The sequence below is a fragment of the Nelumbo nucifera genome, chromosome 5 (genome assembly GCF_055504915.1).
Source record: "Nelumbo nucifera cultivar China Antique chromosome 5, China Antique-T2T, whole genome shotgun sequence".
NCBI lineage: Eukaryota > Viridiplantae > Streptophyta > Magnoliopsida > Proteales > Nelumbonaceae > Nelumbo > Nelumbo nucifera.
In genome coordinates this window covers 9,190,201-9,216,389 of record NC_142653.1, presented here as the reverse complement: position 1 = coordinate 9,216,389, position 26,189 = coordinate 9,190,201, and the positions used below count along the sequence as shown (strand labels likewise).

The 26,189-nt window shown below is 38.9% G+C and overlaps 1 protein-coding gene across 1 annotated transcript in view; it reads right to left on the bottom strand.

Moving 5' to 3' along the window:
* LOC104607296 (MRG family protein) overlaps positions 1-24,390 on the bottom strand; it is a 49,317-nt gene extending 24,927 nt beyond the window's left edge. The window contains exons 1-3 of the mRNA XM_010272923.3: positions 24,040-24,390; positions 9,316-9,369; positions 8,857-8,870 (exon numbers count right to left, since the gene is read on the bottom strand). Of these exons, the coding sequence (XP_010271225.1) occupies positions 8,857-8,870; positions 9,316-9,369; positions 24,040-24,186 (215 nt within the window). The 5' untranslated portion in view covers positions 24,187-24,390. The remainder of the gene's footprint in view (positions 1-8,856; positions 8,871-9,315; positions 9,370-24,039) is intronic.
* Positions 24,391-26,189: the final 1,799 nt, after the last annotated feature.

Here is a 26,189-nt window from a genome sequence, read left to right as displayed (position 1 = left end):
TGGAAATGGAACTAAGGTAGGACCTGTAGGTAGGAGATAGGCGATCATAGGATAAAAAATGGGAAATACAGTGGGTTGTAGATGTGGTACAATGTCGTTTCCCTTTACGGACTGCAATCGGAAGATCAAGGTCATTTGTAGGAGGTGAAATGGCAACAATAGAAGAAGTCTCTGTGGGTCTTGGGACTGTAATGTCTGGACCTGGAGCCGTAGATGAGATTGGAGCTGGCCTGGACTGCTGATGGTCGGGATCAACCTGCCTGCACCGCTTGTGATAGACCCTCAACTCCTGATCCCTCTGACCACCCTCACCATTGCAGCTCCCCCTCAACTCCTTATCCCTCTGGCCACCCTCACCATTGCAGCTCCCATCACCCAATGGAATAGGTAAAGGAACTACCCCACTCTCACTGCTCTCCCCCTGAGGAGAAACCCGAGGATAATAGGGTGTCTCCTCAAAGAAAGTGACATCCATGGAGACGAACTTCCTCCCTATGATAGGATCATAGCAACAATACCCCTTTTGAGTTTGTGCATAACCAAGGAAAATGCATTTGGAGGCCTTGGGTTCAAACTTGGAGTGATGGGGTCCGAGAAGCTGAACAAAGCAGGTACAACCGAATGTTTTAAGGGGAATAGAAAACAACTCCTCATGTGGGTATAGAAGGGAAAAAGGAGATAGCAGATCAAGAACCCGGGAAGGAATCTGATTAATAAGATATACCGCCGTGAGGATAGCATCACCCCAGAAGCGAATAGGGACATTGGAGGTAAACATAAGACTTCTAGCCACCTCCAAGATGTGCCTATTCTTCCTTTCTGCAACCCCATTCTGCTGAGGTGTATGAGGGCAAGAGCTCTGATGGATAACCTCATGAGTAAGAAGGTAAGATGCCAATGACTTAGCAAAGTATTCTTTTGCATTATCAGATCTAAGAACTTTAATCTTGACATCAAACTAGGTTAGGATCATTTGGTGAAAGTTTTGGGTCAGGGCGGGAACCTCATCTCGTGAACGCATAAGATAAACCCAAGAAAACCGGGTATGGTCATCAACAAATAACAAAAAATATCTGTACCCACCCATAGAAGGAATGTGATATGGCCCCCAAACATCTGTATGCACAAGATCAAAAGGACGATTACTCCTTTTATTACTCAATGAATAAGAGTTTCTACAATGTTTAGCAAACTCACAGCTTTCACATTGCAACTGGGACAACTCAACAGACTCAAACAAAGTAGGAAACAGACTCTTTAAGGACCGAAAAGACAAATGACCCAATCGGTTATGCTTTTGGCATAACCGAACTCACACTCTAGGAAACAAGTGACCTCTTACCCACTGACTCTTCCCGATGAGAACTCTCCCCGAGCAGATAGATCCCATTCGTCTCACGGCCAGTCCCAATCACCTTTTTCGTCTCCAAGTCCTAAAAAACACACCGGTTAGGGAAGAAAGTTACTGAGCAGTTCATGTGTTTGGTAATACTACTGACTGAAAGGATGTTAGTATCAAGCTTAGAAACATGTAAGACAGAAGACAAGGAGATCGTATCTGATAACTTAATGTCCCCCTTCCCAGAAATAGGAACCAGGGAGCCATCAACAATAGATACTTTATCCCTACCAGATGACAAATGGTAAGAGGTAAACAGTGAAGGCAAGCTAGTCATGTGGTCGGATGCACCTGAATCTATTACCCAACAAGGTTCAGTAGTACCTGGAGCTGAGGCATGGTAGGCTGAAGCTAGAGTACCTGAATTTACGGTTGTAATCTGACCACCCATCTCAGAAACACTGCCATAACTGATGCTTCCAAAGCTGCCTTCTGCCTGATTTTTAAACTCCATCTCGGTCAAGTCTTAAAACAACACTTGGACTACCAATCACAATCAAAAACAGTATAGGCCTGATCTGTATTCCCAGTGTATGTGCACAAAACTGGGATAACTCTGATCTGAAATCAACTAACAAACACAACAGTGGCTGTCCGTAGAGCTCTAACCCCTTTAAGAGAGTTCGAAAACCCCAAAAAACTCTGAAAAACAGCTTAGAAGGTCTGATTTGCCTTTGCAGAATTAGGGTTTTAATCAGTCCTTAAAGTGATCAATTCAGTTGCACAATCTAATCAGTACTGTATAGATAGACTTGCAGTAGGGTTAATATGAAACCCTAGAATCTGATCAATGCTAACAATAAACTTGAGGACAGCTCTAGATAGATCACAAGATTCAGTCCAGCACTAGGGCTTGCCGCAAGATCGCTTTCAAACTCTAGTGCAGAAAGAAACAAGGCTGAGACAGTTCGGTGTAAAACAGTAGGGTTTTAATCACAGCAGAACAGTAGGGTTTGTTGTAAAACCCTAGTGAATCGAAGTGTAAAACAGTAGGGTTTTATTCACAGCAGAACAGTAGGGTTTGCTGTAAAACCCTAGTGAATCGAAGAGATGAAAACCTAGAACGGTTCAGCCTTCCTCTCCAGATAGGTCCAACCTATCTTTTCTTAGAAAAGTAGATGACTTGCAAGAAAAGAATTGTTCGCTGCCTTCTAGGGTTACCCAAACCCTAGTCTTCTCTGATCCTTCCTGACCACCAATACTCTGCAACCATAACAAAACTTCCAACAGCTGCTAGCATTTCTGGCGATCTCCAAGAATCAGTCTGCAAACTCCACCTTTTCAGCTTCTAGTCCTAGGAGATTCTCATGTGGTCGGCTGGTATTAGATTCACATAAGAAACCCTAACTTGGCTCTGATACCATGAAGATGATCAAGACTGCTATCAGTCTTGGACACTAAGGAATTTCAGGTTCGAACAGAAGAGAAAGTGAAGAAGAAAGAGGAGAAAGATTAGTGAGAGAGCAGTAGAACACAGGTTTGAAAGGAATGACAGATTCTAAATGATCTGCCGCCGCCACTTCAATTTAATATTTATATGTTATGCTAGTTACATGAAAGGACATATTTGCCCTTGGTGTTTACATAACACTTAACAATATAAAAAACTGAAAAGTAAATAACAGAACTAGAAATAACAGAATAACAGATAGACTAGGTATATTCTACCCTACGGACAGAGTGGCCCCACAGCTCAGTTTCTCTACAGTTGCCAAGCTCAATGCCCAACCCCAATGCTAGGTGGCACAAAGAATGTTCAAATAACATGCTTACTGTGAGTCTGTGAGGTCTTTTTATAAAGCTATAACCAGAAATCAAATGGAAGGAAATATCTGGGAAACCTTTACGGATTGTTTCTTGAAAGGTATTTCGACAATAGATCACTTGAAGGCCAGCAGATTTGTATGAAAATTCTATTTTTGACGTATAGAAGATTAGAGGAAGATGGTTGTCATTTACTCATCTCCTACTAGGCAAGCCAAGTATATCATTTTATTTGTTGCTCTTCATAAAATCAAGCCCATCTCTTACTTTTCTTTCAGAACTCACAGGACAGTCTCCCATGCACCACATGAATAGATCAAATAACCAGAGATATCTTCTTTGTCCCCTTTTGTGCCAGTAGTCAAGCAGCTAAAGTTTTTTTTTTTTGTTCACCACATTGGTGAACAGAAATAGTTTGTATTGGGCACAAATGTAAAATGCAATTTTCTTGGGAGAGGTAGCATCTCGTGCCTCTCTAAGGGATGCTTGTAATGCTTTCAGTTATTGATTAATAGTCTTGGAGGATGCTTGGTCAAGTTGATTTTGTATGGTCTCCAGTTAAGAGATACATTCATCTTTTCATATCAAAGGGTCCTCTCAACATTCTTCCTTTGTATATTCTGACCATCTTTTCTATTTACAAAACTTGTTACTTCAACTGCCAAAAAGAAAAGCCTCAGTTCAAGTAAAGCATCAAACTGTAACTTCTACATTTCAAAATAATTAATTTGAAAAACAGAAAAACATTTCAAAACATGGCTCTGGTAAAGAAGAAAAGCAGCAGAGAATTCATGTACCCAACCTCAAATAGATAAGATTTAGGCTGAGGCTGAGCTGAATCGAGAAGTGTTATATTCAGAAAACAAGAGCTTTGCTTGAATGCTAAACAACATAAAATAGCTCTGATACCATATCAACCAACATAAAATAGAATAGCAAATCAAGGAGGAAACAAGAAGAAATGGAGAAACACCAAGGTTTAAAATGGTCCGGCTTGGTAGCCTAGGAGAGGAAAAATACCCACTGTGAGAACAAGATATACAACTCTCCAAGTCTCTCTCTCTCACTCTTCCTCAAACCCCAACCACTAGCTTAAATACCAATAAACAGAAATATATCAGAATTACATAGAAACCCCTTTTCTCTCATGAATACATATAGGTCCCCATAATTTATCAATATTACAAATATACCCAAATACAATATTTCTCTCAACACACCCCCTCAAACTCAAGGTGGGAAAACCAATTTGAGTTGGAAAGTAAGGATGTCGAAGCAACCTTCATGGAAATAGGTTTACTATTGAAGCATCAGCAACCATGAACCTTGAGATGTTGAAGGGACCTTTGAAGAAACAGTTCACCGATACACCAAGGGAGCTTCACACGTTCACCAACAAAGTTATCGCCACACCACAAACCATTACCAACTCATAAACATCCACAACTTGAGGCATCACAACCTCTTTTCCAATTCACAAAACCACCACCAACGAACAACCACAACTCGAGGCATCAAAGACCCTTTTCCAACTCACAATACGACCACCAACAAACAACTCACAAGGTGGGAAAACCAATTTGAGTTGGAAAGTAAGGATGTCGAAGCAACCTTCATGGAAATAGGTTTACTATTGAAGCATCAGCAACCATGAACCTTGAGATGTTGAAGGGACCTTTGAAGAAACAGTTCACCGATACACCAAGGGAGCTTCACATGTTCACCAACAAAGTTATCGCCACACCACAAACCATTACCAACTCATAAACATCCACAACTTGAGGCATCACAACCTCTTTTCCAATTCACAAAACCACCACCAACGAACAACCACAACTCGAGGCATCAAAGACCCTTTTCCAACTCACAATACGACCACCAACAAACAACCACAACTTTTTTTGATCAGCAACACGAAAAGATTCATTAGATTATCAGAATGTGTACAACAAGAAGTTGTGGGTAGACATGAAGTCCACCTAACCCCACTAATCAGAATACAGACCCAAGCTTAACCCAACAAAGAAATTCATTAGTTACAAACAAGCCCCAAAAGGACCCAAGGGATATCCCACTAGCTACAACATAGCTCAGAACATAGATTGCCTTTGGACTCCTTGCTTAGCTAGACCATTAGCTATGCTATTAGCTGACCTCATAATCCATCTTATCCGAATTTCCATATCTTTAGAAGCTTGCTTAAAGCACCTAAACTCATTTCTTAATCTCAAAATTGCTCCTTCCTTTTTTTTCAGCCAGTTTACGACTTTTGAGTCCCCTTCAATAATCAACCTGTTAATCCCCAACTCTTTAGCTTTCTCAACACCAAAAATTGCTGCCTTAAATTCTGAATTCACCACATCACCATGCTTGGTAGGGCCTGAGAACATGGCAATGATATTTCCATTCTCCTCCTTTATTACCCCACCAATGCCCAATGGGCCACAGTTTCCCAAACAGCTCCCATCAAAGTTTAGTTTCTTCAACCCAACATCCGGAGGGGACCAAAATTCAATTACAATAGGTCTTCTAAACAAACAACCACAACTTGAGGCATCACAACCTCTTTTCCAATTCACAAAATCACAAACAACCACAACTTAAGGCATTACAACCTCTTTTCCAACTCACAAACAACCACAACTTGAGGCATCAAAGCCCCTTTCCAACTCATAAACAACCACAACGTGAGGCATCAAAACCCTTTTTTCAACTCACAAAACCATCATCAACTCACAAACAACCACAACTTGACGCATCACAGCTTCTTTTCCAACCAACCACCAAACAACCACAACTTGAGGCATCAAAACCCCTTTTTCAACCAATTCAGAAATAACCACAAATTGAGGCATCAAAGCCCCTTTTCCAACCAACCACCAAACGACCACCACAACTTGAGGCATCAAAACCCCTTTTTCAACCAACTCACAAACAACCACAACTTGAGGCATCAAAGCCCCTTTTTCAACTCACAAAATATTGCATCATGAGGCTAGTAGTCAACTACTACACAGAGATTTCATAGTAATCAACTACTATCAGTACCATGTTCTTAGTAGTCAACTACTACTGAACATGAAATAGCAGCAACGGAACACCTTCACAGAAAAAGAAATATCCACTATGAGAACAAGAGATACAACTATCTACTGAAAATTTTGAGGTTTTTCTCAACAAGATGCTTGTCCTCTCGCATGCCTTGTTCCAGATTTTATAATCCCTCCATTGTCCACTTCTTCATCCTCTTTAACTCGTCAAAGAATAATCTCTAATCACCAATCCTCATGATCCGAAGTCGAATCAACAGTCAAGGGGAGCAAACATTTCATCGCATGAACATTTTAGGACTAAAGTATGCACTCATTGCTTTAACAATCAAAACACAGCAAGATTCAAACTGCCCTTACATAATTTTTTTGGTCAAAACAAAGAATAAGCTTGCTTATGCATCACATCTTCACCACTTAGCATGAGTTCAATGCATCAAAAGGTGAAATGAGGCTTGTGGTTCTAGGGGTGAGTGCATTTTATGCTCCATCTCACTTTTTTCTTCCTTTTCTTTTTTTTTGGAAATGCCATCACCATTGTCAACCCAATCCATGAACTCATTATCGTGGTCTCAACATGTCTAGCAAAATAAGTTTTGGAATAATCAAGCCATGTCTGATAGTCATTTAGGCAAAAAATTAATCAAATAGGGGTTGCAACTGTATTGGATGTTACCTATTGATCAGTCAAAATAATGAGGTGTTTTCTATAGCCGAAAATTTCAGCTAGTCTTGCTTGCATCCTTTCCTATCTATTCCACCTAAGCACATAATTCATGATAATTTGAAATTATTCAAAAACAAGTTTCTAGGGAGCAGAAGTTTCAAAAAGAAAGGTTAAAATAGTGATGATCGAAGCATGCTAGAGTAAATCCAAAAATTATCAATTTCCCTTAATCCCCCCACACTTAAGGTATATATTGTCCCCAATGTATATGACTTTTCATAAGATAGAAAGATTTAAGGGTACTTCCCTAAACGCCTTGTTGAGGTCCGTCAGATGTGAAATCAGCTGCTATACACGATTAAGTTCCTAAGAGAAAAACACAATCTGAATAAAAAAACAGAAAATAATTGAAAAAAAAACTGAACTCAATGGGTTGCCTCCCATAAGTGCTCCTTTTAAGTCATGAGCTTGACTTTCTCTTTTCTTTCATAGTTGTTTCAAGGAGAGAATGGACCCATGGTGGATGGGTTGCTCTCCTTTAATATAATGCTTTAAACACTGCCCATTTATCTTGAATGTGTTTCCCTTACCATTATGCAGTTCAATCGCTCCATGAGGGAATACCTTAGCCACTACTCTCTCTCTCACTCTTCCTCAAACCCTAATCTCACACAACCACTAGCATAAATAAGCAACAGACTGAAATATATCAAAATTACATAGAAGCCCCTTTTTCTCTCATGAATGCATATAGGTCCCCATAATTTATCAATATTACAAATATACCCAAATACAATATTTCTCTCAACAAACTCCTCAGTTGAGTGCCATGATCAGCCGATGCTCTCATGGATCCAATTGCAAAAGGGGATGGATGTTCATAGACAGGAATTGCATCATACTCAAACCACCAGGTTAGTCATTGCTTAAGTTTGGTGGCAAGCTAGCTGGGGAAGAATAGAAAGGACTAGCTTTTTTACTTACTACTTTGAAGAGGGTTCAATATGCCCTAATATTTCTTTTAGTACATCATTTTTCTACTGTTTTTTGCCCTAACAAAAGTCTCTAATCAGTTACAGATCCAAATAATAATAACAATAAAAAGCTTGGATAATGATGACAAAAGTATCAACAATGAGAATAACAACAACAATGACAATGCCAAAGACGATGAGCCTAGTTAGCAAAATCACTAGGAATGATCCCTAATGATTGCCTTTGTTCTCCACTTCTCCTACATTTATAAATTACTGACACCTAGTTAACAAACAAGGTTTATTTAAAAAAGAAGGCAGAAAAGTGAGACAATCGTCAAGTTGCCATTCACATGATGCATAATGGCAGGGATGGGCCATGGATTCTATTATACCACATTAGAGCCATGAATACTTTGACTACCAAAGTGAACATCTCATTTTGGTGGATCATTTGCATTGGGGAAACATGTCGCCTTGGATCAGAAATGTTTTAACTTGTAAGAGATTGGATTAGACCCTAAGAGATAGGTGTCAACCTAGGATTAAAAAGGGCGCTACCGTGCTAGGCGCATTCCCTATATTCACACACTTTCTACAAATTCTTTTCTCATAATTAATAAATCTTGATTGTTATCAATCCAAAAAAGAAGATATATGTTGACAAATGATCTAGCTACGTGTTGTCCACAAGAGTAGACTGCACAGTGGATAAACATTCAAGGTAGTTGATGTCATGTTGTATTGTAACATTTATTGGTTTACATTTTTGGCCCTTTGGGGTTCTAGAAATGTCAGCATTTTTCTTGCATCTTCCTTTTATTGCTGTTTTAATAACATTTCATTTGATCAAAAAAATGGCCACACTCAAACATAAGAATTTTCAATGCAAAATGTAAGATGCAGAAGTAATAAGACTAACTTGACCTTTTTCAACAAATTAAAATCGAATTTAGAAACTTCCATAAAATAAATCATACATAGATCAGAAGCTATACTCACTTTTTGCTCCAGCCCTGCAAAACAGAAGAATGCCATAAAAAAAGTAAAATCAGAAAACATTCTGTTATGTTACACACTTGGAGGGTATTCACCAATAGGTATGATTTTGTTTCTCAAAACAAACTAGCTCCTATAGCCAAATTAAATGTGATTCTGATAATGTATAAGTTGTTTGCATTTTGAGAAACAAAACCTAACATGTTGAACACCGTCAGAGTAACTTTGATAAGAAAAAACAATGGATCTAAAATACAAATGGCATCAGTGATTGAAAAGCATTCTGTAACTAAATATGTCTAGGGAATACCTGAAAAAAATGGACAAGGAGAAAGAATGACGACAGAGGAAGTTGATATTGAAAAAATAGTGAACAAAGTACCCCTCAAAGAGACAGATGGACCCAGAAAAAAAAAATTAAATAAAGGAAAATTAACACATGAGGTAGAAGGCTATACTTACAAGATAGTGAACATAGTATTTCCATTCCTTCTTCCCAAGCTCTACTTTTAGAACCTTAAGAATAAGAGGATGGAGTAAAACAAAAGTGCGGAGCAAAATAAACAAAAAAGCAAAATATGATGCCAACAGGATGAGTACGTCTAGCATAAATAACAGCTCCTATAAAGCCAAAAATTGGGAAAAGAATAGAGAGAAAAAAGGGCATAGAGACAATAAATAGAATCATATTATATTCCATCTATGGCATAAAACATTTCAACTGTCTTCATAAAATAAGAAGAGAAAAAGAAGATTTCAAGTCTTTCATATCAAGTAACTGCCACATCTTGGAGGACTATCAGGTAAAAACATGGTAATTCCTTGCATTTGGTAATAATGTATTTTTTAAAATATTTAAGGGAACTGGACTTGAGTCTTCTACTTGTCTTTCTTTTCATCACCTTTTTTTAGGAGAGACTATGGCTTTTGTTGGATGCTTCTTTTCTTGTTTTTAGTTTTTCTCCTCTATAAATGGTTTATATATGAAGTTACCTAGATATGTTAAGGGCACAGCTGGACAAAGTGCTGGATATGGAATTTACACTGAAGTAAAAAGTAAAGTACGCAACGTGATATGGCACCCTTGTAAAGGTACCCCAGGTATCATGGCCTCTATACTTTCATGATCCTGACCCCTGATGATGTTTCTTTTTTTCGATCAGCAAGAAAAGATTAATTATATTAATATGTTAAAAAGCAAGTTACAAAAGATCGAGTGTCCAATCACCCAAAAGGTAGAAGTCAGAAAAGCAAAACCCACCAATAGAATTACAATAAAACCCAAAACAGCTGCTGCCTATAGACCCCCTGTTTAATGCGTCAGCCATCCCATTTGCAGTCCTTCTTGCCCATGTAAAAGTGGCATTTAGGTCCCTTGTCAGGTTTTCTGCTTCCTTAGAGCATGTCTATAAATCCAGGGTACATTACACCTAATGGTAGTCTATGATACAACCAGTTTTGAATCCCCTTCAACATCCAAGTCTTTGAAATTGGATTGCTTAGCAAGTTTTAGCCTTTTAGGCCCTGTAAGTGCCATCAGTTCAGCCTTTAGTGAATCCCCTACCCCTATAGGTCCCAAGTACATAGCCATCACTTTGCTTGAAGAATTTCTAACACACCACCAATACCTTCCATTCCCTGGGTTCCCATAAAGCTCCCATCTGCTGGGGCTTCCATTCCATCACCTTCCTTCCTTTTCTTTGGAGGAATGATCCTGATGAAATTTTATCAATAAATAGCTAGAAATTTTATTAAAGAGAAAAGATAACTGGTAAAACACTACTCAAGTTAATTTGCAATCTGGCCAAGTTAACTTGTCAACTGATAGAAATAATTATAAAATGTAAGAAATGAAAATAGAAATAAATACAGACAAACTGAAGAAAACAGAAAAAATAACTAAAATGCAGCATTGCAGCAGCCATAAAAAATCACAATTTCAGAAAATATAGGAAAATAAAAGGAAAAATAGAGGATAGAAGTCTTTTTTTTCAAAAGCCCTAGAGGATAGAAAATTTGAAGTAATATTTATGGGTTTGGCATTGGAGGAAAAAAAGAGAAAACTAAGGAAACCAAGGGTCTCCTGTTAACAGTTAATCTTTCTCATCAACAGAAAAGGAAGAAGAAAATTAAAAAAAAAAACAAAACAAAACAAAACAAAATATTCTGAGTTTTTTGCTGCAAAGAAAATATTCAAGTTAGTTTTTGAGTCTTTCTCATTTTTAGTATATAAAACAGAATAATAACCCCACATTAACAATCGCACTTCATTAACAAAAGAAAAAGAAAACTAAATGTATTATGATAATAACCCTTGTTAAGAATACATTTTCAGATATTAGATTCATTTCTCCATTGTCAAACTGTTTAGAGCTACGATTCTCTAATGAAAGAGAAAAGAGTCAATTATGCTGCACTCATGATAAATAGTTTTTAAGGATGCTATGGTTTTGTTAATCCCCACTGCTTACTGACAACCATGTATATTGATAGTCCCATTGCACTTTTTAATTAACCTACGAATTTAAAAAGTTGCTGCCCTGAATCGGTAGCAGATTTTGTGAAGAGTTGGAGAATCAAGGGCCTCACAAAAGAGGGAAAGTTGGTGTGGAACCTGACTCCTGCTGCAGTTTTTTGGTGCATATGGCAGGAGAGGATTGCAAGGATTTTCAAGAATAAGCACAGCTACACAGACGCAGTTTTCAGAAAATTTTGGGGAAATTGTTCTCTTGGTTAGCAGTAAACAGTGTGTTTAAGGACAGAAACTTTAGCTCCTTTTTTTCTGTTGGGAATCTTTTTGTAAATCAGGGTTTAGGGGTATAGATCTACTTGGGCAATTCTTTGTAAATCCCTGTGTACAGCTCCTTGTTGTACATGTTTTTTGCCTATTAATGAATATTATACTTTACCTGTTTCAAAAAAAAAAAAAACTCACTAATCCTGGTTGAGAACTTAAGGCTCCGTTTGGATTGCGGGAAAGGGATGAGATAAGAGGAATATTCCTAAATGATACCTTTTTCCCATGTTTGATTGTTGGGATACAGTGGTTTGGGATGAGAAAAGAATGAGGCGTGGGATCCCAAAAACAAGTGAATGGGATCCCACCAAAATAGCACGACCCCGGTGAGAAAGGAAAAAAGTGAGACGCGTCTAAGAAAAGTTCGGGCTTTGTCAGGACTGAACTTGAGAATCTCTTCTTCCTTCAGCCAAGTATCCCAACAGTCGTATCTCCAACGACTTCTTTGGTAATCTCGAGCAAAGGAAAGACAAGATCTGCAATCCTCTTGCGTTGGCGAGCCATTTCCACCTTTTTTGTATATTTTGATGCTGAAGAATGACTTTACCATTGTTGCAGCAGTCTCTGCAATGAACGGCCCCCCTTTCATCTTCTTCACTACTTCTGGCAAGGAGAAACTCCATTCTCCTTGTGTAGGCAAGACTTTCTTAAATTTTCTTTTACCTGTGTTCTTAGTCTAACCTGTGTTCATATTTTCCTTCTTTTCTGAATAAGTCTCTGCTTTAGCCATCTCATTTCATGAGATTTGTTGGGGCATAGGGGTTCTCTGAGATTCTAGTATGGCACCCATCCGCAGTTTTGCTTCTGTCTAGAGTTTGTGCATCTTTCGGTCTGCTACAGTTGGCCACTGTGTTGTGGTGCTAGTCTTTGGAAATATTTCTGGGAGTTTTGTGGGACGTACGCAGTGAAGAGGAAGGCTGTTGGAACTCTAAAACTTTTTGGTTGTTTTCATTTCCATTAGCAACTCCAAAACATTTTTAGGGATTTTTCTATTTGATTTCTAAGATCCCGGCTAGTTAGAACTTGGATTTTTCTATTTGATCTCTAAAACTTTGTGTTCATTTTGTTTATCACTGTTGTTTGTGACTATAGACACCTTGCTAGTTCTTTTTTTTTCAAGGACACCTTGCTAGTCAATTCATATAGCTACGTTAAATGAAACTTTGTCACTGTTCAAATCTTAATACTCAACTTTCATTCAAAAATTATATTTGTGCGTCATCTCTTTTGGATGGAAGATGATGGATGTCATCAAGATACTACTGCTGGATTCTCATATGGGCTGCTTGGGTGATTAACATGTCTGATAAAACTAAACCTATCAATATGGGTTCACAAATGTATGTCCTTTTCCTTTCTATCTGTCGGCAAATTAAGAAAGATATGATTTGATTGATTAAGAGATTTGAATAAATTTAGGAAAGTCATATCCTAGGATTAAGGGAAAGATTTAGTCAATCCCTGATTGAGAGAAATTCTAGGGGTTCGTCTTTCCTATCTTCTCTTATTTAAGGTGTATGCTCAATATGTTTTGATCATCAATAAAGAAAATCTTCTTCTTTTCTCCCTCTATATTTCGCAACACTATCTTATTTTATTGTTTCTTTTTATTTTTGTATTTAATAAGTGGTCTTGGCAATAGTTATTCGATGTCAATTCGTTTTTTTATCTCAAGATGTATGTATCAGAAAAAGTTCAATGACCTGATCTGTGAATTTGTTTTATGTTAGTTTGTTGTTTCAAAATGATAAAGCTCTCAATTTTCTCTCTCCTTGAAGTGCTATTTGTAATCCTTTTTATTATTAATCTAGGTTTCTGTTATTGATAAAAAGAAATGATAAAGTTCTTAGTTACTAGAATATAGTTAGAGCATATTTCTTGAATTTTTTGACCATCCTCCCCACCTTGGATATGTATTAAGATATTTAGTCAAATGTTAGTAAATGTAAGAGCATTTTTATTAGAAGCTCTTATTACTTCTTTCTTCTATGACATTGGTTGATAGTGCATTGAATCAAAAATAAGGCTAGGATTATATTGCAAATAGAATAGGTTAGTAGTTAGTTTTAGGGCAGGATTCTTAAAAAAAAAAAAAAAAAGGTGGCCAAAGAGGGGAAGTTCTAGCCTGGTCTGAGTTGGTATCCATAGAATAAAAGAAGGCTAAACTAGGTGTGTTTGGGCTACAAATAAGCTGCCATTTGTAGTAAGGAGCAAGACCACAATGATTAGGTTTTAGGGCTGAATTTTGCTACAATAACTAGGTGGTTGATGTGTACAGAATTGCATGTTATATACAAGTTTCACTAGGATCCTCTTTTTTTTTGAGAATTGATAGGTTTCCACTGAACTTTGTAGGAGATTAAATTAACAAAATTTGGTAAATTTTTCAGACATTTAATTAATTAGATTAGAGGATAATGAAGGCTGAATGCAACTAGAAGAAAGAAATAAGCTTCATCTCTTTATCATCTTCTCTTCTCTATCTACTATTAAATTTTCTCATACTTTGTAATTTTCCAACTTAGATGGAAAGGGAAAGGCATCCCATACTAGCATCTATTGTCGTTGCTGCAATTTCTTCAATATATATTGTGCTATCAGTCTTAGAAGAATACCTAAATTATATAGACAGAGAACCCTCTACTAACCGAGATACACAAAGGGTTGATTTGTTGGATCGACTTTATAAGAAAAGAGAGATTGATTGTTATAATCAATTAAGAATGGGGGAAGGAGGCATTTGCACGACTATGCAAAATACTTCAAAAGATCGACAGAGTAAGTGATACAATGAGGAGTACTATAGAAGAATATGTTGCCAGGTTTCTCCATATACTAGCAGACAATGTCAAGAACTGCACAATGAACTTTCATTTTGGCAGATCAGGTGAGACAGTAAGCCAACAATTCAATAGAGTCTTAGATGCAATCTTAAGTTTAGAGAATAGATACTTAATACAGCCAACTGAAATAGAGATACCTCCAAAAATTAGTTACAAGTCCGATCTCTGTCCTTATTTCTAGGTAATCACTATTCCTCGTGAATACTTTTTATTTAATCTTATAATTCATAGTGAAACAATAATACCTAAAGTGGTGAAACTTGTAACTGGCAGGACTATGTAGGAACAATTGATGGCTCACATCTCCCTATAAAAGTTCCAAATACAGAGGTTGCTAGGTTTAGAGGTCGTAAGTCATATCCTAGCCAAAACATCTTAGTTGTATGCTCATTAAATCTAAGGTTTACATATGTCTTGCCGGGATGGGAAGTACAGCATTAGATTCTAAGGTGTTGAGTTCTGCCCTCACAAGAGAACATAGACTTCACGTGCCACAAGGTACAATATAAAAAATCACAAAAAATGCAACCATACATTTAATTTTGCTAGTTTACCATTATATTAATTTCACGCTTTTGTAATTAGGTAAATACCACCTAGCTGATGTTGGATTCCCACTAAAAATGGGCTTCCTCACACCATATAGGAACACTCGATATCATTAGAAAGAATGGGGGATACACACTAGAAAATGTAAACGAACTCTTTAATCATCGTCATTCTTCTATGAGAAATGTAATTGAAAGGATTTTTGGAGTGCTCAAGAAACGTTTTCCCATCCTAGTCTTTGAACAACATTATCCTTTTAAGACACAAATTAAAATTGTGAGTGCATGTTGTATCTTGCACAATAATGTCATGGGTGTTGATCCATGTGATTACATCATGAGGCAATTTGAACAAGAGGACCACACATTAGAAAGTGAAGGAGTAGATGATGATAATGATGAGTGTGATGAAGAACAAGAATTATCACAAAGCTCTATGCCTTCTAAATGTGCAAGTAGAAAAGCATAGTGTAGAGATGGAGCTCTTCTTCGTGAAACCATTGCAAATATGATGTGGAATGACTATCACTTGGCTTAGTCCCACAATAGATGTGGATGAATTAGTTGCTCTTCATATATATTTTTGTAAGTATTTTTTGTATTACTTTATAATGGACAGCTTTATATATGTGTATATGAAGACTTTATTGGGTGTTTCTATTATTAGTTTAAGTGAAATTACTTTTTTATTTAAATTCCTTTGTAAGTTTTAGTATGGATGCCTAAATTTATTGCATAGATAATAAATTTTTACTTGTTACATAATTAATAGTGATGGGAGTAAAACCGACCTCCGGATAACTGAACTCATGGCAGCTATAGAAAAGATGCAGCCTGGCCTGCAGACGGGACCTCAGCGGCCTATCACAGTCTCGGGTCAACGGGAATTACCTCGGGGTCAACAGGAATTACCTCAAGGTCATGGGCCCACCTCGTCGTGACATGCATAACCTAAGGAACGAGCTACCCCGAGATTACGTGAAGTCCCGACTAGACAATGACCTCAAAGGACTACCGAGCTGCAGTCTAAGGAGGCAATTCCTACCGAGATGAGCTGCCACAGAAGACAAGTACCGAGCTCCACCACGTCTCCAGAAGGCGCCTACTTGGCATCCCATACAAATAGAACAGTCAACACATAAGACGACCTCGTCAGCCAATGGGCCCCAAGCCCACTCCATGCATTTGCAACGTGGTGAACAAGTCAGCTAAGCATGATTACACCCGAGCACCAGGTCACTTGATCGTCTGCCAGGTGGTCCTGATCAAGCCCAGGTGTCCTAACTGGGTTCCAAATGTCTTGAACGAGTTCCAGGTGGCCTAACCAAAATTCGGGTGTTTAAATTGGGCTCTAGGTGGCCTGACCAAAGTCCAGGTGTTCAAAGCCAAATACCAAGTGTCTCGAGGTACAACAGGTGTCCTGCGACTACACGACATGTGTACTCCCAACATGCATCTGAAACCTATATAAAAGTCATATTAGATTTAATTCACACTTTATGATTCATTGAATTCTCACCTACCCCCTTTCGGACAGCTCGGTGATTGATTTGACTGTCGGAGTTCTGCCTCGTCTTCCTCCTTGCAAGTGAACTCCAAGCTACTCCAAAGACCTTGCCAACTTTGATATGCATCAAATAGTATCTTACAGGAATGGGAGGACAAGGCAATGGGAGTAATGCTAAAATCAATAAGACCAACGTGACTTGGACTGTAGAAATGGACAATCACCTAATTTATGTTTTGGTTGAGCAAGTCAACTTGGGAAATAAAGTTTACAAAAGCTTTAAAGGCATCGCTTATATAGCTGCAAGTAGAGCTAGTAGCTCTAAGTTTGGAATAGATTGCACAAAGATAATATTAGAAATCGTCTAAAAACTATTAAGAAAAAAATTGTTGTGCTCAAAGCTCTTCTGAATCAAAGTGGCTTCTCATGGAATGACCAAACAAAGAAAGTGGAAGCAGAGCCAGAAGTATGGTCAACCTACATAGAGGTAAGTGTAATTTTGACTACTTATGATTTGTATTGCATAACTTGAACTCTAGAAATTGTGTACTAAATGTGTTTTCATCACTAAGGTCACCCAGAAGCCCAACAATTTCAAAGGAAGTCAATAGCAAACTATGATCAACTGGCTTTGGTCTGTGGAAATGACCAAGTGACAAAAAGCAATGCAGCAACTCCTTATACTCCAACAGTTGAGATACTGAACAACACAATGGATGACATTGAGGATGATGACATTATAGGAGATCCTTCTTTGTAGGCAAAATCAACAGCTCCCAACGACTATAGGCAAAGGAAGAAATTATGGGAAGAATTGAATGATATTAGGGGCCTATGGGAAGGGCCTTGGTGTGTGTGGGTGGGTGGGGGGGGAGAACTTTAACAATAGTGAGAATCACAAAGGAAACCAACAACCCCAAACAGAGAGTGACAACCAGTATGAGAAATTTCAATCAATTTGTGGATACTTTTGAGCTTAAGGAATTTCCAATTCAAAGCAATATCTACACTTGGTCCAATCTTCAATCTAACCCAATATGTTCTAAGTTAGATAGGTTCTTGTTCTTGACAGATTGGGAAGAGCATTGGGGTAACCTAACTTCTAGGGCACTCCCAAGACTCACTTCAGACCATTGGCCTATAGTGTTGTGTAAGGAGGATTTGAGAGGAGGTGAACCTGCTCCCTTTAGGTTCGAGAATATGTGGTTGATCCATCCAAGATTCATTGAGAAGATCAGAGAATGGTGGGAACAACACAATCCGTCAGTAGAATGGGAGGGTATGAGATTCCACAAGAAGATACAGCTCCTAAAATCGCAAATAAAGGAGTGGAACCGTCTGGAATTTGGAAGAGTGGAGGAAAGAAAGAAGATTCTAATGGAGCAAATTGAGGAACTGGATTTGAAGAAGGAAAGGGGTTCATTTGGAGAGGTAGACAGAGAATTGAGATGGAGTGTTAGGAAGCAACTGGAGGATCTCTTGTTGCAAGAAGAAATAAGTTGGAGACAAAAGTCTAGATGTAAATGGTTAAAGGAGGGAGATAGAAACACTAGGTTTTTTCACTCTCTGAAAAATAGTAAAAGAAGGAAGAATTTCATATCTAAGCTAGAAGTTGGAGGAGTTGTTCTTTCCCACCCGACAGAAATAGCAGAGGCCTTTGCAAATCATTTTAAATCTATTTTTGGAAGGCCTTTAAATGGGAGGGTTTGGGTGGAGGGGCTGGAATGGCCAACTCTTAGTCTAGAGAGCAGAGAGGGGTTAGAGAAGAATTTTGATCTAGAGGAGATAAAGGAAGCAGTGTTTTCAATGGATAGGACGAAAGCTCCAAGCCCAGATGACTTCACAATGGCATTTTATCAAGATTGTTGGGATATTGTGAAGCAGGATCTAGTGTCGGTTTTTGAAGAGTTTCAAAGAAGGGGAATTATTAATCGGGGTTTAAATTCCACATTCATTGCATTGGTCCCAAAGAAGAAAGAGGCATCACAACCAAGGGATTTCAGACCTATTAGTTTGGTGAATAGTCTATACAAGATAATTGCAAAAGTGTTCTCTAAGGATAAAGAAAGATCTTCCTACTATTATTACACCCAACCAAGGAGCTTTTGTGAAGGGAAGGTAGATCACTGATCAAATTTTGATTGCGAATGAGAGTTTGGAGAGCTTTGGGAAATCCAAGAAGAAGGGAGTGGTATGAAAATTAGACTTAGAGAAGGCTTATGACCTAGTTGACTGGTCCTTCTTGATGGAGGTGATGAGGAGTTTTGGCTTTGGAGACAGGTGGTGTAGATGGATTTGGGGTTGTGTTAGGAGTTGCCATTATTCGATCTTGGTGAATGGAACTGCGGTGGATTTCTTTCAGGCCGTGAGAGGAATAAGACAACGTGATCCGCTCTCCCCCTTTCTTTTCACTCTGATTGCAGAAGTCCTGGGGAGACTGATCCATAGAGCAGATTCTAGAGACTTAATAAAAGGATGGAGAGTTGGAAGGGGGGAAGTACCACTTACACACTTGTAGTTTGCAGATGACACAATCCTGTTTTGTGAAGGTGGGGATCTAAATTGGATCAGAAATTTAAAATTGACAATACAACTCTTTGAGCAGATGTCTAATCTTAAAGTGAACTTCGATAAGAGTTGCTTAGTGGGAGTGAATTTGGAGGAGAGGGAAGTAAGTGAATATGCAGGTGTGTTAGGGTGTGCAATCTCGGATTGTCCTATCATTTACTTGGGCCTCCCCCTAGGAGATAACCCCAGGAATGAAAGCTTTTGGAACCCAATAGTAGAGAGATTTGAGAAAAGGCTTGCTTCTTGGAGGAATAATTATCTTTCTTTAGGGGGGAGAATCACCTTGATTAGGTCTACCCTAACTAATCTTCCTGTTTACTTCACATCAATGTTTAAAATTCCCACAAAGGTCTCTAATAAGGTGGAAAATTTAATGAGGGACTTTTTATGGGAACCAGGGGTGGAGAAGAAAGACCATTGGGTGACTTGGGAAGTGGTAACTAGGAGCAAGAAGCTACGGGGCTTGGGATTGAGTATATTAGGAAAATAAACATGGCGTTGTTGGGGAAATGGTTGTGGAGGTTTCCATTGGAAAGGGACAAATTGTGGACAAAGATTGTGGCTAGCATACATGGGCTGGACAAGAATGACTAGGATCCAAGAATTTTGGCAAGAGTTACTGCCGCTTCCCCGTGGAAAGCCATTCATGATCTGCTTCCAGTTTTCTCCCCTTTGATCAGGTACGATATGAACTCCGGTAATCGAATAAAATTTTGGGAGCAAATTTGGGTTGGGGACTTACCCCTGAGAAACCAATTTCCCTCTTTGTTTGCTTTGTCAGGTTTGAAAAATGAACACACATCCACTTTCTTAGTTCCTTCTGATTCTTCTTCTGGTTTTGGGTGGAATCTAGGCCTGAGAAGGGCAATTAAGGATACAGATTTGGGTTGTATTTCATCTCTGCCAGAGTCTAGACCCCTTCCTCCTCCGGCTCCTTTTCTTGTGCTTCGTTTTTTGAGACCTTAGTTCAACCTACCATTCCTCTTGGGTTGTCCTTTCCTGTTAAAGAGATTTGGAGCAAACCCATTCCTCCTCGGGTTGGTAGTTTTTGTTGGGAAATTTTCCTTGAAAGAATTAACACAAATGACTTGCTTCAAAGAAAGAGGCCCAATTGTTGTTTACTTCCCAATAGGTGTAATATTTGCAAAGTTGATGGGGAAACAAGTTACCACATTATGGTTACTTGCCAGTTACTAAGACTGTTCGGCATGGGTGTTCTCCCTTTTTGGGTGTACTTGGAATCCCCCCGTGAGTGTGCAATGCTTGTTCTCTCCCTCGTTGTTTAGATGGCCTAAGAAAAGGGGGTAGGTTATGTGGAGAAGCATTAGGAATGCAGTGTGCTGGTCAATATGGGAAGAGAGAAACTCACGACTATTTTCAGACAAGGAAAGAACCACAAAAAACCTAATAGAGTTGATACACTAAAGGGTAGCTCGCTGGCTGAAATCTATGGAGATATTCTCTGAATTTTCTATGGTTGACTTGTTGAGAAGGTGGAAAGAGGTAGCTTCTGCTGCTCTTTGTAAGAGGACCTATAGACCCTCTTGGACCCCCCCTCCCATTGAATTCATAAAACTGAATTTTGACGGAAGTAGCTTAAGGAATCCAGGGCCTTCTGGGATTGGGGTGTGTTTAGGAATGAGGAGGGGTTTATTATTGCCATTTTCTCTGAACCAATTGGAGAGGGTGGCTCTCTTAGGGTCGAGATTCTAGCAGTTCTTGAAGGAATCCAAAGAACAAGAGAATTAAGCATCATAGCTTAGTTATTGAGGGGGACTCAGAGGTGGTGATTAGGTGGCTGAAAGGAGACAACAGTGGTTTGTGGAGCTACAGCAATGAAAAGAAAAAATTTAAACGGCTGAGTAAGGATATAGAGGTGAAGTACAATTGGGTGAAGAGAAGTGCTAATTCTATGGCTGATGGGTTAGCTAAGCAAGGGGTGGCTAAGGAATCTTTGTTTTGGGCTAATTTTTTGTTTTTTTCTTTGTCCTTTGTTGTTGGGGAGTTAAGATAGTTTACCTCCCCTTTTCTGTAATTAAAGTTTCACAAATATTATTAATTAATAAAGCTTTCTGTTATTGATAAAAAAAAATGTCCCAAAGAGCACAGGGAAGCGAAAGGCTTTGGAGATGGTTGCGGACAAGATTGAGGAAGTGGCTACGAATATTGGACAACATTCTTGAAGCCCAAGTAGAGCTCAGCTCAATCTTTCACCTTGCTTGAAGCCCATAATGCTAGATCCAACCTACTAAAAAACTTAATAACAAGACCATGTCAGGTTGTGTTAAATTTATCCAACCCAATTCTCATCATTGCAACAAATTGATATTTCTACAAATTATTAAGTGGACGAAACATGGAGGGTGCAAGAAAAATTTAGTTCAGCTCTAATGATTTTCCCACAAAACAAACATGGGAAAAATAATTTTCCCACTATTTTCCCTTGCATAACCAAACGATGGAAGTGAAAATTTCACACTTTCTCACCCCAGCCCATCCCTTCCAGCAAACCAAACGAAGACTAAAGTTTCACATATGTTTATAAAAATTCCAATTATAGTTGCCAAAAGTCATATTGAGCTGCACTCCTTTATCAATAACATAACTATATATTAAAAACAGAGAACTGAATATAGAAGTTGCATGCAAAATACAAATCTCCCCACAAAACCCATCTCACCCACCCATTGGACCTCGGCCAAAAGCAAGCCAACAAAAAAAGATCCCCCAACCAGGGGCAGAGCCTGAATTTTTTTAACCTATATATTTAAACAAAGGATTCCACATATCTTTTGTAAAGTACACCCTCTGCCCCCAATTCCTACACACACAAACATACAAATCAATTGGACCTAAAAAAAGACCCTCAAATATGAAACTACAGCCCCCTACCAGGCCAAGAAACCAAGCACAAGCTCAAACACATAAAATCATAAACACAAATATTTCAGCTATAACCCCCATGAAAAGTAAAAAAACTCCTACATGTTTCATCCAGTGTTTTAAAAGGTGCAGCAGGCATTAGTAGAGGCATGAAAATTTCTGATTCAAGACGCTATTTCGTTTGGGCTCACTCTGAATTTGTACAGTTTCTCATTGTATGAGGCCTATGAGCTTTTTGTTGGCCTGCAGGGCTTTTTCTGTTTTGATAGTGGAATGTCTCATGTTACTCATCCACATTTGAAAACAATTGTCCCATCCTAGAGCCATCAAATACAAGATGTCATTCCCAACATCCTCATCTTCAACAGATCTTAAGTCCAGGATCTCTTATTCCTCCTTTTCTTTCTTGGACTCCTGAAATACCATGGGCTATAATTCAACCCTAATAAGAAGGACCCTAGTTCCTTCCTTAGATGATCATCCCTTAGACCTATCTCTTGCCCACACTTTTCTACCTAACACACCTAGCTCACTCACCCCTCACCCCAACTCCCCACTAGCACACCCTCCATTTCTACATCAGAAAAACAACAACAACAGAAACAGGAGCAGGTCAACCATCAGTTTTGCCCAAACAATTCATCGTACTTCCTGCCAATCAAGTTGCTCCCCTCCCCAAGTGGACTGGTATTAAACCGGTATATTCACACCTTTAGAACTCCCATACCTTATGGAGAAATACAAAATGTTTTTGAAACACATCATTCCCTCTTGCTTCCAATATCTCACTGTCATGCACCAAATGCCCTCTACCCAGCTCCTATCATCCACCCTCCTTGAACCAAGTGGAGGCACTGCCCTGCAATATAACTAGAGTCCCTCATCAGGGATGGGGGAGACTTAAGAACAGTGCACCGTTTGAGATCAAGTAGCCAGATAATATGAACCAACTACCACAAGAGGTAATGAGTCCAAGAACATCTATGGAAAGGGTTCAGAACCAACATTGCTACAACATGAAAAGGCATCCACAAATGCTTTTACCTTCATCCTCAGACAATGATCCCCTACCTCTGATAGTCTAGTTAATTGACTTGCACATAGTCAAGCAAATTGCATTACTTCATAAAGCTCCTTCAGTCCCAAGATTCCCGATTATCATTATGAGAGGACTAGGCCATTGCATTTTGGAAGGATAAAATGTAGACAATCAAATTTATTCGGATTTTAAGTTCTCTATCAAAACCAGATATTTTCCAGACCTGCAGCGCCTGCTAGACATCATTGGAAAGAAGGTTCTGATCTACTTACTACCAGAAGCCTAGTATTGTGCTACTGTATGTGATACAATAAATGAAACCTCAGAATTCTGTTGCATGGTAGATATTTGATTTTACTTTCTTTGTACTTATTGCTACTTCCTCTGATTCAAATGGACTCAATAGGAGCATGTCAGGTGCTCAAATTCCCATCGCCTAGCTACCGGCCTGCCGCTAATCCCCCCACCAGGCACCCAAAAAAAACTAATTTTAAGAAGATCCTGCAAGTAGAACAGGTTCAATCTGGGCTCGGTTAGCAATGAAACCTCTCCTTGCAACAAAATGTTCAACTACATTAAGCCTCTAGAAACCGTTAGCAACCATGAGAAATTCCTACTTTCTGTTATTGAACTCTGGCATAGTAACCGGAGTAAAACTACTTCTCTTAATCAATAATATATTATGCAGTTCTTCTTCCCTATTTCCGATATTGGGCAGTGGCTCAACCTCTTATTCCCTTTTTCTCCAATCTCCGTCTGGACTATGATATAGGATAATAACGCCGGTAAAAGGTATCTATCTCATGTTGTGAACCACGAACTTTAACCTCCAAAATTTGATAAGCAATACCCATTAATGATCTCATATCAGCGATCAGAAAAATAAAAATAATTACACAGTGGGCATAATCAGATACGGATGGTTAGATAAATGTGAAACAGGCGACAAGACAATTTTCAAAATTAAAGAGATGGTTGTGGAGAGAAAGAGAGATGATCACTTTGGCTTCGTAGATTCGGGGGCCGTGGTAAGCAAGGACCTTCTCTCCTTCCGAGAAAAGGCTGGAATCTGAAGCAGAAGGGTCCCCGTTGGTGTCGCCGCCGTCGGTGGCTGTATCGTCCTTGGCCCCTGCATTCGGACTTCCCATCTGTGTACGTGTGTGTGATAGGCGTTAGGCGACCAGCGACCCTCGCGCTCCTATTACTGTCGGTGTTTCCGATTGCCGTTCTTCCCGGTTGTTATTCTACTTTCAAACAACAATAGAAAACAAGATGAAATTTTGTGTTGCCGCCTTGCGCCTAGTGCACGGAAACCCCAGTCCAACCGAATGTGAATTTTCTTTTTCCCCTTTGGGAGGTGGAATGGAACCGTGGAACGGTGAAATAGCCCGCGGTGAATGGTACGAACGCAACTCGGACGGGTTGGTTCGAGTCGTTCGAGTTGATGATCAACCCATGCCTAACCATAAAGATGCATCAGGGGTGCAAATCCGGCTGGTTGGTCCGGATTTATACTCAACCCAAGCCCAGCCCTAAGATTTCTTAAGGCCCGGGACCGAAGTCAAGTTCGACCTTTCCGATCCAAGCCAAGGTGGTTTTGGAACTATGTCGGGCTTGGGTTGGTCAATGAACGCATTCTATCTATTTAAATCTCTCTCTATGAATGTGTATGGCTAGAACTTGGACCGAGTTTGAACTACCTAGGCCCAAGCCCAGCCCAAAATAAATAAAAATATTGAAGTCTTTGACTCAAGTCCAGCCCAATGACCAAAATCCAAACCCAACCTGTGTATAAAGTTTTGGAATGGGTCAGTCTGGACTCGCCCTAGGGGTGAGCATTCTGTTTTTTCGATTCAAAATCGAATCAAAAAAACCGATCTAGTGAAATGAAAAACTGAAACCAAAATGTATTAACACCGATTAAACTGAACCAAAAATTTTTCCAGTTATTTCGGATATTTCAGTTAAAAACGAAATAATGGACATGAGCATGAAGCACTTATGTGCTATGTGAAACTGATAGAGTTATCAAAACTCAAAATCACTTAAAAGTTAAAACCAAAATTGTCACTGTAACATTATTAAAAGCTCCACCACTTCTATCCTCTGATTTCTAAACACAAATAAAAGTCCCTTTCAAAGAAATTTTGCAATTAAAAGTTAAAATTGATGGACTCTGCTGAGATACTCTGACCTATACTAATATTGCAAATCATTTAAAAGAAAATACTGAGTTCTAGCCTACTAGGTTCTATACAAAAAAAAGAGAAGAAGAAGAAGAAGAATAAATTTTATTTACCTGTAACCGAATATGAACACAACAATAAATCTTGAAAGTGATGTATGGACTCTGGAGTCTAGGCTGAAGTCTGAAATCGATGGGAGTGAGTTGAGTGATGAACTAACAATTGGACTAACAGTCTAGCACTACCACACTGGGCACTAGGCACTTAGAGTCTTGGACAATAGGATTAAAGTCTGGATTCACTCTGGACTGAAGTTGTCAACTCGTTGCTGACTCGCTGCCCCTCTCTATGTCTCTTTGGAGTCTCTGAAATCCTAAGTCTCAAAGGCCAAAGGTAAACTCAGAAATCAAAAGTTACAAAGTTCATAACAGTAAAACTAAAAGGAAGAAGTGAAGAAGAATAAGAACTACTGTTTTGTTGATCGGTTTCTACGAAAAGGAATGGAGGGTTGCGGGCTGGGGCGACTGCCTATTCGCATTCCCTCTTTTATTGGATTTATTTAATTGTTTAATAAATTTGGGCCTTTGGAAAACATTAGATGCAACAAGGACCACAATTGTATTGTGTCACATCGAACGACCCAATGCTTTAGAATTTCAAAACTAAATCGGTTTTTTCGGTTAACCAGTCTGTCAATCATGAAAACCAAAACAAAAAACCAGTTTATGTATTAACCAAATTCCAAAATCGAAATTGACTGAAACACCGATTAAACCAAACCAATTAAACCAAAACCAAAATTTCAGTTCGATTTTTCGGCTTTAACCGAATTGTGCTCACCCCTAGCTCGCCCAAATTGCACCCCTAAGATGTAACACTGTTAGACCCAACCAAAGGATTAAGCTCAAAATTATCAATCTAGCACCAAACTAAGCTTAACCTAACACAATTCAAGCTGCACTCAA